This window comes from Patagioenas fasciata, chromosome Z, assembly GCF_037038585.1.
Source record: "Patagioenas fasciata isolate bPatFas1 chromosome Z, bPatFas1.hap1, whole genome shotgun sequence".
In the NCBI taxonomy this organism is placed as follows: Eukaryota; Metazoa; Chordata; class Aves; order Columbiformes; family Columbidae; genus Patagioenas; species Patagioenas fasciata.
In genome coordinates, this window is record NC_092560.1 from 84,841,361 (window position 1) to 84,858,548 (window position 17,188).

General features: G+C 49.1%; 1 protein-coding gene across 17 annotated transcripts in view; it reads right to left on the bottom strand.

Annotated features, from left to right (window-relative positions):
• Positions 1-17,188, bottom strand: part of LOC136115087 (transcription factor 4) — a 173,063-nt gene that overhangs the window by 82,895 nt on the left and 72,980 nt on the right. For all 17 annotated transcript variants that reach the window (XM_065860975.2, XM_065860970.2, XM_065860969.2 and 14 more), the window contains one exon: positions 4,139-4,203. In XM_065860975.2, the coding sequence (XP_065717047.1) occupies positions 4,139-4,203 (65 nt within the window). The remainder of the gene's footprint in view (positions 1-4,138; positions 4,204-17,188) is intronic.

Consider the following 17,188-nt stretch of genomic DNA (forward strand, 5'->3'; position numbering starts at 1 on the left):
CATTAATCCACAACGTGCCCACGATCACAAGAGGATGGTTTATGGGCGCTAGAACTAATTTCTGGAGCAGGAGCAGTGATTCCAGCTCCCAAAGCGAGATGCTTGAGCAGAAACCGCAAGAGAGGTGAATCTTCCCCAACCACAAACGTGTTAAAGTTACCGGGGGAAATGGGGCTTCCCAGCCCCATGGAACTCCATGGGGCTTTGACCACCAACCCCAGCGGCTTTATCACATTAGCACAGCTTTCTGCGGTTTGATAGGGAGGGAGGACGAAGGAGAAATTGTTACAGCCAAAGGAATCTTGCCATCGAAACGCAAGGAAACCTGGTTATTTGACTAAGCAAAAAAACACTGAGTAATTTGTAACAGAAGAAGAAAATGAACTCGCAGTGTCTCCAGAGGTCTGCAATATGATCTTCAGAAAAGGTAGCTTGCCAATTTAATTGAGGTAGGAGTTATTTAATTTTTTTATATACAGGTATAGTTTTCAATAAACCTACATATGCCTATAATAGTGCAATGGCAGATGTGTCTCGATTATTAGAGGTGGGCTCTGGGGAATACATACAATGGATCTTGAAATCCGTAAGCAGCTGTTTGGAAGGGAGGGGTGGAACGCTGCAACACACACACATGTTCCTTAAGTGCAGTAATGTTTTGTTATTTTACTGCAGGTGTATTACAGAGATGAAATTTAATAACTTATTGTATACAATGCCAATAAAGCGGGGTTCTTTGCCCTGCCGTTCATGAACGAAGCACAAAGGAGAAGCGGTGGCTCCGCGCCTCGCCTCACGCCTTCCCCATCGGCAGCCGCGACCCGGCTCCGCCGGCGCTTCCATGGGATGGGAAAGGGAAACCAGCCCCAAAGTGCTCTGTGAGACACCGGAGAAGGCGCTCCTGGCGAAATTCAGGACAACCGAGAGCACGGGAGCGGCCGCAGTGCCGCCGTTATTCCTCTAACAGCCGCCCTTTAGCGGCTTGAACCAGAAGCCTCATCTCAGCATACGCATTAGTCTCCATCTCACACTGAAGGACATATCAGATAAAAATATAACCCCTCCTGGTTTGGTTTGTTTGTTTTTTCCCTTGCTGGACTCCTTTTCACATAATTAGAGATGTTGCAACAATTCAATAACTCCCAGCAGAAGAAGTCCCGGCGCTTCTGGAAGGAAAGAGAACATGGGCCATAGATGTTTGTGTGCATCCCCTCTTGGTGCCGGCTGAGATCTCCGTTCTCCAGCAGTGGGTTCAGCTCATCCACCTGCACTTTCCTTTCCATTGCACCCATTTGCGGCTTTCCCAGCAAGATTCCTGCACAAAATGCCGCTTGTTCAACCTGAAGCTGCATAAAGCCCAAGCTCCACACCATGCCCGTGTCACTCTGGTTGGCCTTCCCCCTTCCCGTGGACTCGTGAATCAGGCTGGTGTGTATGATCTCAGCCTGGGTGAAGTTTACTATGTTTTGGCAGTAGTTGTGCTTTATTAAAAAGAAATAAAAGGGAAAAAATAGCTGGCTGAGCTTGCATAACTCCACTAGGTTGTACCTTAACACTTCATTCCAGAGGCAGCTTTTCCCAAGGGGACGGTTCCAACTGGCCTCCCAGAGTATTTCTTGAACACCAAGTAAACCGGTACATCCAAAACCAACATTTAGACTCGCTCTCTGAAAGACTTAGTAGTAAAAATAAGTCATCTTAGGATTTGGGGACTTTGCTTTAAGTTAAAACACCTTAAAACCCAAGTATCTGTTACTACGCATTTGCAGACCCTCACTCACCAGCTGGGTATCCAACCAGTGATACCAAACACACCAAACCAGAGCAAAGGTAGAGAAATCAAGTAGGTATGGGGTTTTTTTAATACTACTGCTTTGTTAATCTCCCCCAAAACCAGCACAATATATATATATATAAAAAATTGATCTTCGGGGAAGCAATAAATAGCACAGAATTAAGACAACATGCAAAATCCTGACTGCACTGAACGAAATGAGATTTTTGTCATTAACTTCAATGAAGCCAGTTTTTCAGAAGCGTCTTGACAACAACCTGGGTACGTGTTTCTTAGATGACTCCTCTCTAATGGAATTAAATGGTTCCCGAGCTGCGTTCTCCTCCATTCCCACTGTAATCAGTGTTGTATTTGCGGGGGTTTTCAGTGAGTGCCCAAGAGGGCCCGAGGCTCACAAATAGAAACCATCTCTTGGTGAACGTGTGGCTGCGTATCCAACCTCTCTCGGCGCTGGAGAGACCTCAATGGGCTCTTCCCTACCCCAAGATTAATAGGTAGCGAGTTCAATATCGTTAGGTATTTAGTTTCCCTTAATTGTTGCAGGAACTCATCTACGGCGAGCAATGCATCACATCTGGAGGGAGCGATTTACCTCGCAGATATCAATGAAATCTGCACGTTCCTCCCGGGCTTTGGCAAAGGGAGCTGGGATCAGTGGGGCTGCGGGATGCTCGGCCACCCCCTACGGCAGCGCCGAGGCCGCCCTGGACTTCCACCGCTTTTCTACACTAGCTCCCGTCTAGATAAGCTCATCTTCCTTAATACGTGTGAAAGCACACCCTAGAAATCCTGCAACGGGCTTGCAGCTTTTCACTTCCTTTTAAGCCTGAATGTTCATGCTCGTTAATAATTTGGTGGATCCTGATAGTACTGCAGGCTGGAAAACAGGGAACAGATGGTGCAGCCTCGGCATTAAGCATTATTCCTGCTGAACCTTTCAGGAATTCGAGAGGTTCTTATTTTAGAAATATCTTTCTTGTCTGGGCGCTGGGCATTTGCTTCGCCCACTTTTCCATTGCCCTTCAAGAAAGCGGATGCACACGGCAGAAAGAGCGACCCTATTCCGTGGATCGGAATCCTTACTATCTGCACTTATATTTTCCTAATTTTCCTCAAATTTTCACGGATGACACCGCAGAAAGGGCGAGTGGGTCGGAAGGGTTTTCTCCATTGACCCCACAGACGCCCAGAGCGCTGGGGATCCATCCTGACAGTGACTGTCCAGCCTGAGCTGGTCCAAAGTGTAAAACGTGGTTGTTCATTGCTATTGCTCAGGAAATAACGGCATAAACTCCGGCATCACAACCCCGGCACTGCATCTTCTCCGGCACCCGGATGGCGTCCTCAGCACAGCAAAACGCTGGGGACAATATGGGGACAACATCCCCAACGCTAGAAATGGCAACTAAAACTAATTAAGAGCTCCTATGGCTGCTTTGGACCGGGTGAAGGCAGTTACACGTTATCTTCTGGACTTATCTGCTCTGCTTATCACGGTTTGGGTTTGTTCTCATTTCCTGGCAGATTAAGAACATTATAAAGCGTTGAATATTAAGAAGGCTATTAAATTCTTTCCATAGTTTTCCAAAGTGTGAAGCCACTGCACTTAGAGAAAGGAAAAGAAACCCAGCACTCTTCAAGAACAAAACGAATTGAAGCACGCGATTAATATTGCTATTGGAATTAAAAAGAAAGCGTCTTTTAAAAAAATCAATTGTCTTGAAACAAAGCACAGACTTTTGGCTATTGATAGTATTTTTAGACTCAGACTTTCTCCGGAGACTTAAAAGTATGCAAATGCAGGGTGCAGAGAGGCGCACGCACACGCGCTATACCTTTGTATCGCATCGGCGTTTATTATTGAATTAAACTACTCTTATTTTCCTAGCTCACGCGTGCTTCCCTTGAGACGGCTTTGCTGTTAGCCTGCTGGCCTTGACTTCCAGCCAAAACCAATTCAGAAACAAAAAGGGACAACAAATCATATTTTCACAGACATTTTTATCCCTCAATACAACCTTGTTTTCACACAACATCATACAGATTCTCTGAAAACTGGGATTTACGGCGGGAGCCACCCGGAGCTGGGGGCTGACAGGGGTCCTCGAGCGGTCCCGCACACCCCACATCGTGGTCCCCAGTCCTCCCCGGTCACACCAACCCCACCACCAATGGTCTCCAGTAAACGTCCTGGCTCTAAGAGCCTTAAAACCCGCATTTGCAAATAAATAAAGCCCGGTTCTAAGAAACGCACGTCCGCTCAGGATGGGCCTGGCCCCGGGATGCACAGCTCCAAGGGCAAACCTCATTTCTCAGGGTATTTAGCACAAGACTGTCACTTACCTGGTGGCAACCTTGTAAATTCGAATCTCTTCCATAGGATGAGTAGGAACCCCTTTCTGTTTTACCTGTTAAAAACAAAAGAAAAGGTATGTATAATGGATAGAAGAAGATATACACACATATATATATATAGCATCTCTGAGCACTTTATATGATGTTCATCCCATGTGGAGCTGCTGGGTTCCAGATCCACATCCTTCCAAGGAGCAAATCCCCCCTGGACAAAAGCGGGGATGGAATTTACACCTGGGACACATTCACCACTCGCTCCGGAACGGGGCCCAACAACCACCGAGAAGCTCTGCCAGCCCTAAATACCCTTTCTTTGCCTCCTTTTTTCCCAGGAAGCCTTTAACACTCGGCTCCAGCAGCCTGACTTGCAGCACCCGTTACAGTGCTGCCATATTGACAAAGGAAAAGAAAGGTTCTTTGAGGTCTGAATGGGCAGACTCGAGCGAAATCAAGAAGGGAAGAGGTGGTTTCTGCAAAGCATTAAGTCATGGCTGAGCAGCACCGCACCACGTGCTCCGGAGACAAAGAGCAGTCAAGAGGGCTGATACAAAACATATTGCCACTAAAAGACCACCCTTCGCTGAGGAGAAGCATGGGGGGAGGCATTATCTAACAAAACAGCCACAGAACACAGTAAAAACCACTCGTAAAACCCAAGTTTTTATTGTAGGCTGGGGTATAAAACCCAGGGAGCAGCTGCTGTTGGTCCCTGGCTGCGCACCCCACGTCCCCAAGACACCCAAGCCGTGAGACACGGCACACCATGGCAGTGAGATATCGCACACCATGACAGTGAGACACGGCACACCATGGCAGTGAGACACTGCACACCATGGCAATGAGATATGGCACACCATGACAGTGAGACACTGCACACCATGGCAGTGAGACACTGCACACCATGGCAGTGAGACACGGCACACCATGGCAATGTGACACTGCACACCATGGCACTGAGACACGGCACACCATGGCAATGAGACACTGCACACCATGGCAATGAGACACTGCACACCATGGCAGTGAGACACGGCACACCATGGCAGTGAGACACAGCACACCATGGCAATGTGACACTGCACACCATGGCAGTGAGACACGGCACACCATGGCAGTGAGACACAGCACACCATGGCAATGTGACACTGCACACCATGGCAGTGTGACACTGCACACCATGGCAGTGAGACACTGCACACCATGGCAGTGAGACACTGCACACCATGGCAATGTGACACTGCACACCATGGCAGTGAGACACGGCACACCATGGCACTGAGACACGGCACACCATGGCAATGAGACACGGCACACCATGGCAGTGAGACACTGCACACCATGGCAGTGAGACACTGCACACCATGGCAGTGTGACACTGCACACCATGGCAATGAGACACGGCACACCATGGCAGTGAGACACTGCACACCATGGCAGTGAGACACGGCACACCATGGCAATGTGACACTGCACACCATGGCAATGAGACACTGCACACCATGGCAGTGAGACACGGCACACCATGGCAGTGAGACACGGCACACCATGGCAATGAGACACTGCACACCATGGCAGTGAGACACGGCACACCATGGCAATGTGACACTGCACACCATGGCAATGAGACACGGCACACCATGGCAGTGAGACACTGCACACCATGGCACTGAGACACGGCACACCATGGCAATGAGACACGGCACACCATGGCAATGAGACACTGTACACCATGGCAGTGAGACACGGCACACCATGGCAATGAGACACGGCACACCATGGCAATGTGACACTGCACACCATGGCAGTGTGACACTGCACACCATGGCAATGTGACACTGCACACCATGGCAGTGAGACACGGCACACCATGGCAGTGAGACACGGCACACCATGGCAGTGAGACACTGCACACCATGGCAATGTGACACTGCACACCATGGCAGTGTGACACTGCACACCATGGCAATGTGACACTGCACACCATGGCAGTGAGACACGGCACACCATGGCAGTGAGACACGGCACACCATGGCAGTGAGACACTGCACACCATGGCAATGTGACACTGCACACCATGGCAGTGAGACATGGCACACCATGGCAGTGAGACACGGCACACCATGGCAGTGAGACACTGCACACCATGGCAATGTGACACTGCACACCATGGCAGTGAGACACGGCACACCATGGCAGTGAGACACGGCACACCATGGCAGTGAGACACTGCACACCATGGCAATGTGACACTGCACACCATGGCAGTGAGACACGGCACACCATGGCAGTGAGACACTGCACACCATGGCAATGTGACACTGCACACCATGGCAGCGAGACACTGCACACCATGGCAGCGAGACTCTGCACACCATGGCAGCGAGACACTGCACACCATGGCAGTGAGACATGGCACACCATGGCAGTGAGACACTGCACACCATGGCAGCGAGACACTGCACACCATGGCAGTGAGACACGGCACACCATGGCACTGAGACACGGCACACCATGGCAATGAGACATGGCACACCATGGCAATGTGACACTGCACACCATGGCAGCGAGACACTGCACACCATGGCAGCGAGACTCTGCACACCATGGCAGCGAGACACTGCACACCATGGCAGTGAGACACTGCACACCATGGCAGTGAGACACGGCACACCATGGCACTGAGACACGGCACACCATGGCACTGAGACACGGCACACCATGGCAATGAGACACGGCACACCATGGCAGTGTGACACTGCACACCATGGCAGCGAGACACTGCACACCATGGCAGTGAGACACGGCACACCATGGCAGTGAGACACGGCACACCATGGCAGTGTGACACTGCACACCATGGCAGTGTGACACGGCACACCATGGCAGTGAGACACGGCACACCATGGCAGTGACAACACCCCCGGCCCGCCCGTTCCGGGGTCCCCACAGCCCTGCTCCATACAGAGCCCGCCCATCATTACACAAAGGATGATGGAGGTGATTTTAATCATTCCCAAATGGCTGTGGCCACACTGACTCCACAAGCCTTTCCTTTTAACACCGCTCCGGGGTTTGATGGCCGTTTGGAGGTATTATTGAGAAAGTTTGACTATGGTGAGTGGTTTGGAATAAACCAATCATCTTGCCCCCCATAACAATGTAAGGGTTGCTTTTGTTGCTCGGTTGCCTTCCACATAGTTACTTACACACAGGAACGTCCAAAACCTATTTGGTGATTGCACATGTACTAACTTTGGAAAGCACTTGTTATACACAAACGCCGGATCACCCGCCCCACAGCCCCGCTCGGGTTCCGAGCACCGAAGACTGAAACACCAACGACATTTTCCTCGTGGATCTGCGGGTCCGACGCCGAGCTCTGGACACAAAACGTCTCGGAGCTCCGTGTGCTGCTTCCCATGGCCCCAAGAGGGCCCGAAAGTGGATGTGGATAACAAGCGGCGAGGATAAACCCCAACCGAGAGGCAGGGTCGAGGCACCGAGCACAAGCGGCACACGAGGCACGGGGAAGGAAGGCGCCTCCGGCTGCTGCCCGGGCACCGCAACCTCCTTTTCTATCGTATCACACACAGGCAGCCTCATCTTAATTTCAGTTGTTAAAAAATATTTATCCAGATACAAAAATAAACCCGCTGCAAATTACAAGTTGTCAGGGTTAAAATCTACTTCTATTTGTGTGGGGGAGGATAAGAGAACAGCATAGACATGAATCATTCTCAGTAATTTGAGTGTTTCCATGACATCAATGGGCACTCGTCCAGGACTCTGTCGAAGTCTGCGAGGTACCAAAGCGGCACAGCAGCCAGCAGGAGATTGACTTCTTTTCTCTATTTTTTATTTAGGATTATGCTCCTTGTAAAGATTTCATCTCCAGCATCCACTTTTACCAGCGAACAGATAGCTCTGGAGATCACGGGCAAACGCGTTTCGCTCTGATAGCGTAAGCCTCGCACTTTATTACGGTTTTGTTGTCGTTGCCACGTACGGCCAGAAATCTGCCTTCTCCATTAAGGAGAAATACCCCAAATTGATGAAAAAGTCAAGAAACCGTTAAAAAGATCCACACACAAAGATTTTCACTATCAGCCGTAATTATGAAATTATCATACTTTTTGTAATGACATTTCAATTTATTTGGGGGGGGGGGCGGAATATCTTTTGTATAAACCGTCCGTTTAAAATTAGCTACAGTCTTGATGTTGATTTTCTGCTTAAAATTCACTGGCACATTTGTTTCAGATAATAAAATTTGCGAGAGCGCTGATAACATGCAAGAGTAGGCTCTTTCAGCAACTATTTGTCCTCCCAAACACAAAAGCTTCTCCCGAATTTCCACGTTTGCTGTACATTATGCATCGCTTTCAGTCACCCGGACGCCCCAGCCTGCGCTGTGCGTTTTGCAGGTCCGCAGGAGCCGAGGATTCGCTGTGTTTTCGGATGGTTTAGAGAGAGCGTCTCAGCGATGGAGCCGCCCGACGCATTCACTGCGGAATTTTCGAGACAACCCTCTAGTACTAGAATGCGGCAGCCGCTGCGGATATTTTTTGGCACAAAGACAATGGTGGCAGTGCCAAGCCCCATGGCTAAAACCACTCAAAAGAGGCATAAGGGTAGCATTAATCGTTCAAGTCTTTTACTGCATGGAGTACTGTTGTCCATATTTTAAACCCTAAAAGTACCCGTTAGTAATATTTGTTGTAAGCCGGGGAAAAAGGGGAAAAAAAAGAGAGAAAAGAAGAAGGGGAAAAAAAACCGGGAGAGCCTGGAATAGAGATGAATAACTAATCTTGCCAGACATCTGATTCATTTTTTGCTACCTAGAGGAGCAAATGCTAAAATGTGCCGTTTGTTAGCGGCGCTGCGAACGCACAACACGATCTATACCCTTCCGTGGCTTTATGATCCGACAATTGAAACAAAGCTCCATGGAAGACGTTGACCTACAAAGGCTGGGCAGTAACTTCCAAACGCGCCCTTGCTCTTCGGGCACGGCACAGAAAGCGCCGCCGGTGCCATCGGAGGCGACGACTTCATGTGTGTAAATACATCTATATATTTTCAATTAATTGGCACAGTGCATGCCAATCAAGGGAGAGACAAAGGAAGGACTACGTGCAGCTCCCGTTGTCTGACAAACACTGCATCTCAAGCCTCTGCTCTCTAAATACCTCCAGAAAAAGCCCACTGAATAGTCCACTAAACCAAACCCGTTGCTTCCCAAATATTTAGTTCGCGTTTTTGTTGAGCTGCAGCAAATCAAAGCAGCGCAGGATCGCCGATCAATCCATAAAGAAGCCACTTGCCTCTCCACGGTGCACTTTGAAAAATTAATCAAATTAAGTAGCAAATGTAAGCAAGTTGCAGAGCACAAAGCCCCGGAGCGGGGCACCTTGGCGCGGGTGGGCACGCAAGAGGCACGAGCCGCCTCTCCCATCTGCACCCAAAAGGAAGCAGAGCTATTTCTATAAATGTCTTCAATTCAACGTTTGCATCCATTTCGTGTTCGACAGATTTTTTGAGAGATGAGTCGGACCGGAATATTCTAATTCAGGTTTCCGCTGCCCTACATTCGGGGTTTAGTTCTTGGTTAGATTCACTAAGGGAAACTTGTCTGGGGGGGGAAATAAATAAGGTGATTGTATTAGGGTTGGAATTTTAATGGCTGCAAATTTGGGTCTGTTCAGGTCTGTAATTTTGCTTAAATCTATTAATTTTATTAGTGCATTTCTAGCATTTCTGCAAAGGGATGGTTGCTGCCTCTGATGTCCAGCGTCTCCAATGCACCCGATCGCCCTCAGGTTCTGGGCTGAAGTGTCCAGCTCCACATTTGGCCGTACAGAACGAACCCCTCGTGCTATCAGCCAGAGCAGGGCTTATTTGCATTGTTCCAAGAATCAGGCAATAGTTTCCTTCTGCCTTCATCTATAGTTCTTGCATTCAACGTTTTGCTGTGCTCGCCCGAGTTTGGTTGCAGGAGAAGAGGGGGCTTGAGGGGGTCTCCCAACAGGGGCCCCACTGACAGCCAGGCCATCAGTACCGCTGGCTTTTCCCTCAGGGACCTGAAAACCGGGCTCATTTCAGCACACAAACCAAGCCAAAACTCGTACATCATTATCAATTATTTGAGGATAAACCTCACAGAAATAAATGAGTGAACACTATATATCCTATAGCTACGATACGTGCTGTGCCCTCCACGGACAGGCTTGCTGCCCTTTTGCCCTTGGCAGAACACATCACCTGCCCACATTTTCATCTTTATTTTACCGGAACTTTTGAACACTCAGCTCTTTAAAAGAGGAGGGGAAAAGAAAAAGGAGGAAATGCAGAAAAGGAAAAACGCTGTTAGCATTCAGTGCCATTTTTCGGACTCCTCACGGAAGGCTGTAAATCTGAGCCCTGGCCAACAGCTGGCGGAGGCTCGGCCCCTTGTCCCCTTTGTGTGACAGCTGGCGCTGCAGGGACGGGCAGGGAATAGCAGGAACAGGCAGGAACGGGCAGGGACAGGCAGGGAATAGGCAGGAACGGGCTGGGAAGGTTGGGGTGTCCGGCTGCGATTTCTCCTCTTCCAACACAAAACCAGCAGCGCGTTGCTTATCTGGGAATAACGCACGGGGGCCCGGGCGGGTTGCACAGCGCAGCACTTACCGGTACGGATCTACGGGCAAAATACCCTATTTATTTCCGCGAGGGTTTGAACGGCGTGTTTTACATCACAAAGAGTCTCATCCGACGGTAATGGAAGTATCATGTTAATGAGCTATTTCTGCTTTGTGCTAGATGTGAAGTACAGACAATAAGGAAGAAATCCAAGAGATTTTAAGCAAAGTTTGTGCGATAATGCTCACAAAATAGTACAAATGACACGGCATCTGATCCAGGCAAAGTCCACAACGGACACTACGCTAAGGGAAGGTATTATAGGTATTAATCCCAATATGTGAAGGGCATGGCACCCCAAGACATAGCGCGGTGCTAGGGAAAGAGATCTTTGAGGATTTGTGCACCGATGTGCAGTAAACAGTAATGGTTCCTAAAGAGATGTTATGATGCCAGAGCAAGCAGCATTACAAAGGGAGAGGTTTTTTTCTTAAACAGTACCATCAAAATGCAAAGAAAATTAAATCCTAAAACCTATACTAAAATAAAGCTGCAGAGCTGACTCGAACAAGCTAAAGGGAGGAAATTCAGAGCAACAGGGACACGTCACCCCCGACTCGCTCACGCTCAAACAGGCGACGTTAGTGCCCAAATACCCCAAACTACTCCCTAACACACGTGTATATATGCGGCTATACGTATATACACCCTCCATGAGAACACCAGCCCAGCTTTTTGTTCGCTGATCTCAGCTCATGCAATATTGGACCCCAACCAAAAGACCGAGGCAGATTGCTCCATCGATTTCTGTAATCTGCCAAATAACAGCATCTACGGCAGGGCAGGACGCGATTCCTCGCTTCGCGTGCTTCTGCAAGAAAACAGCGGCGGCAAAACTGTTCTTGAACCTCTGAGAATGCACAGAGAGAGTATCAAAGATCACATTATACCACATTTATATTAAAGGGTCCCTGGTCCCTAGTCCCACCAAAATCAATCAGATTGTGAAGATAAAAGGCAGGGTGGACACCGATAGTTGGGGGTGACGCGGACACGTTACAGGATGGATGGGGCTAATCCAGTCCCTACAAGTTCTCTGCACCCTTTGCAACAGGTTTCAGCACCTCGCAGTGACTCAGGACACGCAGGTCCTGCCGTTGCTGCGATTGTGCAACCCATAAATAACACCGCGGACGAGGAACATTAATGAGCTTCATATCAAGTGCATGCACTAATTGAGACCAGAATAATAAACTTTCCTAATTAAATTAGGTATTTAAACCAAGCCGGTGTTTATGTCACTGCCGTCCGCAGGAATTCTGTTTGGCGAGCTGCGGAAAGCTCGGCCAGCGGGCCCAGAGCCGCCCAGGACAGGCATTCACGGGCCACAATCCTTCATTAGGCTGAGCACGCACCCGACTTCACCAACACCTTCGGTTCCCTTCGCGTGTGTGCGCGGAATTTCAGTCTGGAGGAAATAATTACGATGGTCTCAGCCTGAACACCTGGAGCAGGCTCTGGAAACAGACACGTTATTCGGAAGAGACGCAAAAACTCCACGGAAACTCGCTCGCCGTGGTTTACCCCGCTCATTCTTGGAATATATAACAGTCATAAATGGGCGGGGGATGAAGACGGGCACCGCAGAACACACACAAAAAGGAAAATCAAAAGCATTATCTAATACCAGAGAATCCGGATGATAAAAAGAGCCAACGTTTTCATAAAGATAAGAGACAAAAACAAGTTGTAATAATGCTCCGGACCTAAAAGCAATATATAAGAACCGAATGTAAAGCACTGGATATTGTTTTATCCTAGGTAAGCCTCACAGGGCTGTTGGAAATTGAAATACGGCGCAGGGTGATCCCTCGTCATTTGTTCAGGAGATCTTTATCATCTATCTGCAAACCGCCTCTTCACTCCAGCGAGAACAGCAGCACTTTCAAACACGGCAGATAAAGATCTAAGGCCACCAATTGAAAGAGGTCGATAAACCTTCCCGCAGCCCCAGCCTGGGCTCTAAATCCAGCTCTCTAACCCCCCCATCCAGTCGTGGTTATTAAGAGGCTCCTAAACCAAACCCCGCGCCAGGGGCGCGATGGAGATCAACCTGACAGCCCCGATCGGGCGTGCATCGCACCTCAGCTTTCAATTAAACACTCGATTACACGTTTCTATTTGCAATCCTGGGCAGCGCAGAAATATAAATAAGCCAAGCCTTTATTTTTGTTATGATTTTGATGTTTTAAAAACAACGGATGGATTATTTGGTTTAGCTGAGCAGACGAAACAAACAACGAGCGAATGGCAAAACACCAGGAGCGGTGGTAATAACACTCTAGGGTAACGCTGAAACACCCAAGCGTCTCCCATCGGCGATATCCAGCAGAGGGCATGCAGACCCTGAGCAGATCTTTACACTTGAGGACTGACATTTCCTACACATTTCGGGAACAAACAATTTGGGTTGAGAAAGACACCCAGGAATGTTGGTTCCCATGCTGAGAAAAACGAGTCCTTGGGAGAGGATTTCCCAGCTCTGCCGGCTCCTGATTTTCCTTCTGCTGCCAAACGCAAAGACAATAACCCTCGTTAAATAAAGAATGAAATGACCATTCCTAAAAGCAAACTTGAGAGCTGACAGCAATGCTGCAGTGAAGAGGATTTACAAACACTTTATTCTCTAGAGGTGAAATATCATCTGCACTAATATTAAATAAAACTGAGCACCTTTAGCGAGGCCAGATTTCTATCCTAGATTGTTTAATTCCTCCCCAGCACGGGACAGCAGTATTACCTATCAGGTTTTATTATACTGAAGTGAGAGAAATGTTAAAAAAGCCCTGAGCCAGGGAGGAATTTGTCATTTCTCACGTTTGCTTCAGAACTGAGCAGTTGAAGATCATACTACAGAAAATCTCAGCTGCGCTTTAGGCTCCTTGGCAGCAGGTCCGGGTGCCCCAGAGGGACCAGCGCACCCGAGAGCCTTCCAGCGCCTCTTCCCGCGCCAAACGATGCCCGTCATTAATTACCACTGGCCCACCTACGCGACCGATGGCTCCCAACCTCACGTTAACAGCTATTTGGGTTCCTGAGCAGATAATCTCTATTTTTCCAAGTTCCGGTAGCCCTGGGAGATGAACTTAATTTGCAAGGTGCACGAGGCGGGCGGCTGCGGCTCCATGTAGGTCACAATGAACGCCGCTCGTCCCGCGGCCAGCGCGGGCTGCCGCCGCCGCCTAAGTCGAAATGACAAGCCTTTATTATTCCTAAGCGCTTGATTCTGAAACGTTTGCACAATCTGTTAAGTCCAGACAAATTTAAATGGTTCTGACGTGCAGCCTGCCAGGGTCAGTGACAGGGATAATGCCTCTTTACGTGGGGAAAATTTTGTGGCATATAGGTCACTCTCTTCAGGGGAATCAACCGCGTGGCTCTTCTTTGCATTTCCACCACAATCCTTCATCCCGCAGCCTGGAGCTGAGAGTGAAATGCAAGAAAGAGCCGAACGCTCAAAGCAAAAATCTGCTTCCAGGACAATCCATTATATCTGACAAGTTAAATGTTCCATGGTAGACCATATGGCATCGGAGCAGGGCCGACGATGGAAGCGGGAAACTCAGCAAATGCATCACAATTAAGGAGTTTGACTATAGACTTTACTTGGATTTACTTTAGTTTTTATTACGTTTTGGCTATTGTAGTCTTCCCATTTCCGTGGAGCCTCTACCTGATCTACCAAGCTGGTAGAAAATGTGGTTCACCAAAGTTATCTTCTCCAAAATATTATAAAGTGGACCAACTAGAAGAAAAAATATGGGAATGAAGTTCGTGTGATGAAGTTCCTAAATAACAGCGATTCGGATTTCCAGAGCCCGTGCAAGGGGAGAGCAGGAGTTCTACAGACTGGCCCAAAAATCACGTAGGTGAGCGCAGCTCCAGCCTTATTGAGGGTTTGCACCCAGTCTCCAGGCAGGAGGGAATCCCAGCCGGTGGCACTGGTGGCACTGGTGGTGCTGGTGGTGCTGGTGGTGCTGGTGGTGCTGGTGGTGCTGGTGGCACTGGTGGCGCTGGGGCCCAGCTCACCCAAACAAACCTCTCACTGGGCCCTGGAGCTGGGAAGCTCATTTTAAGCACTATTTTGCCCAACGGTGTCCCCAGGAAGGGTCCATCCCAGCGGTGGGACCCAGGAACACGGAGACATCAGCACCGGTCTCAGTGCAACCGGGTCCAAGCCCAAAATAATACCTTGTTACCACTTCATTACTCAGTAGGCTCGTAATATCATTTTTTCCCAGTATTAAATTATCAAGTATTACATTTTTCTAGTATTGTTATTCTTCGCAAGACAATATTTTTACATTACTTGAAACATATTATTATTATTTATATATTTGTTTGCAAAACCGCTATGGGTTTTGCTACCATACACAAAGCTTAAAGCAGAAAAACTGAAAGAAATGCTTTAAAAATGTTGCAGATCTTTGGAGTGGAGGGGGCCGGAACAAAGACCCTCACGAAATCGGTGCGGAAAAGGAGTGGGGTGCGCTCCCCCAGACCCGAAATGCATCACTGATGTAGCGGCGAGCGCCACAGGCAGCGAACAAAGGCCCCTATGGTTAGGAATGCACGCTGTTGTGGCACGTGCTTGCCTTTTACAACCGGTATTCCCCCCCAGGATCCCCTGTGTTAAAAGGACATCAACTCCTCCCAAAGCCACGCACCTTTCAGAGGGCTCTGCAGGACACGGGGCCGTTCCAGGGCTGGGTTTTGGGGCTGTCACAGTGGGTATCGATTCAGCACGGGGCGCAGCATTTTCCCCGCTCCCATTCCCAGCCCCGTTGCTGAGTTGGGCACATCCCAAAGCGCTGATGGCTTTTAAAGCGCTGCTGGCACCGGGGTGTTTGGATATCTGCAGGATAAACCACCCCGATGCCATAACCAACAGGAGTCCTGCTCGGCCACCGACAGCACCGAGGGGAACGGGAAATACAGAGACATTCACACCCGCAAAACAAAGCAAAACCAGCAGATATGGGTGCTTTGTAGATCCCGCTGCTAAATCCCGATCAACGATTTTATTACTAATTAAAACGCCCATATGGTAAAACACCACCTGATCCAAGGAGCTTTTAAGCACGGCGATTGTCGGTGTTAACTTCTGCGTTTCGTTAGCAAATTTGAAATTTTGGCCTGGATTTCTTTATTTTCAAATGTACTGTTCCCTGAGCTATTAATGAAAGAGAATACAAACTTTAGCAACATATTTATTTTCCCCATATCGACGCATTTAAAAGGAATGGAAAAGCAAAGCTAAAGAAAAAAAGAGCAGAACTATTCTTTGTCCTCTTACAGAAATGTTAAATATACCAGGTACAAATCTAATGCAGCTCAAAGTGAGTCCAAGCGCAAGCCCGGTGTGTTGGTAATGCCTCAAATGCCCCAATGCAGCCACCAGTACCACCAAGGAACCCACCAGTGCCACCAATGAACCCACCAGTGCCACCAAGGAACCCATCAGTGTCGCCAATGAACCCACCAGTGCCACCAACGCAGCCACCAGTGCCACCAATGAACCTGCCAGTGGCACCAATGAACCCACCACTGCCACCAAGGAACCCACCAGTGCCACCAACACAGCCACCAGTGTCACCAATGCAGCCACCAGTGTCACCAATGAACCTACCAATGTCACCAGTGAACCCACAAGTGCAACCAATGCCCCCACCAGTATCACCAATGAACCCACCAGTGTCACCAATGCTGCCAACAGTGCCATCGATGAACCCACCAGTGTCACCAGTGCAGCCACCAGTGCCACCAATGAATAGAGCCACCAGTGCCACCAATGAATAGAGCCACCAGTGACACCAATGCAGCCACCAGTGTCACCAGTGCAGCCACCAGTGCCACCAATGAATAGAGCCACCAGTGCCACCAATGAATAGAGCCACCAGTGACACCAATGCAGCCACCAGTGTCACCAGTGCAGCCACCAGTGCCACCAATGAATAGAGCCACCAGTGCCACCAATGAACCCACCAGTGCCACCAATGCAGCCACCAGCGTCACCAGTGCAGTCACCAGTGCCACCAATGAACCCACCAATGCCACCAATGCAGCCACCAGTGCCACCAATGCAGCCACCAATGTCACTAATGAACCCACCAATGCCACCAATGCAGCCACCAGTGCCACCAATGCAGCCACCAATGTCACCAATGAACCCACCGGTGTCACCAATGCAGCCACCAGTGCCATCTCTCTCCCCGAAAACAGAACTGCTGCACAGCTTTCTGGAATTACAGCACAGAACACCTACTTTCTATGGAAATCAAGGAGATACCGAACTGGGTGGGGTTTTTTGGATCGAACCTCAAATTGGAAGGCTAAGGAGACAATCTGACCCCCTTG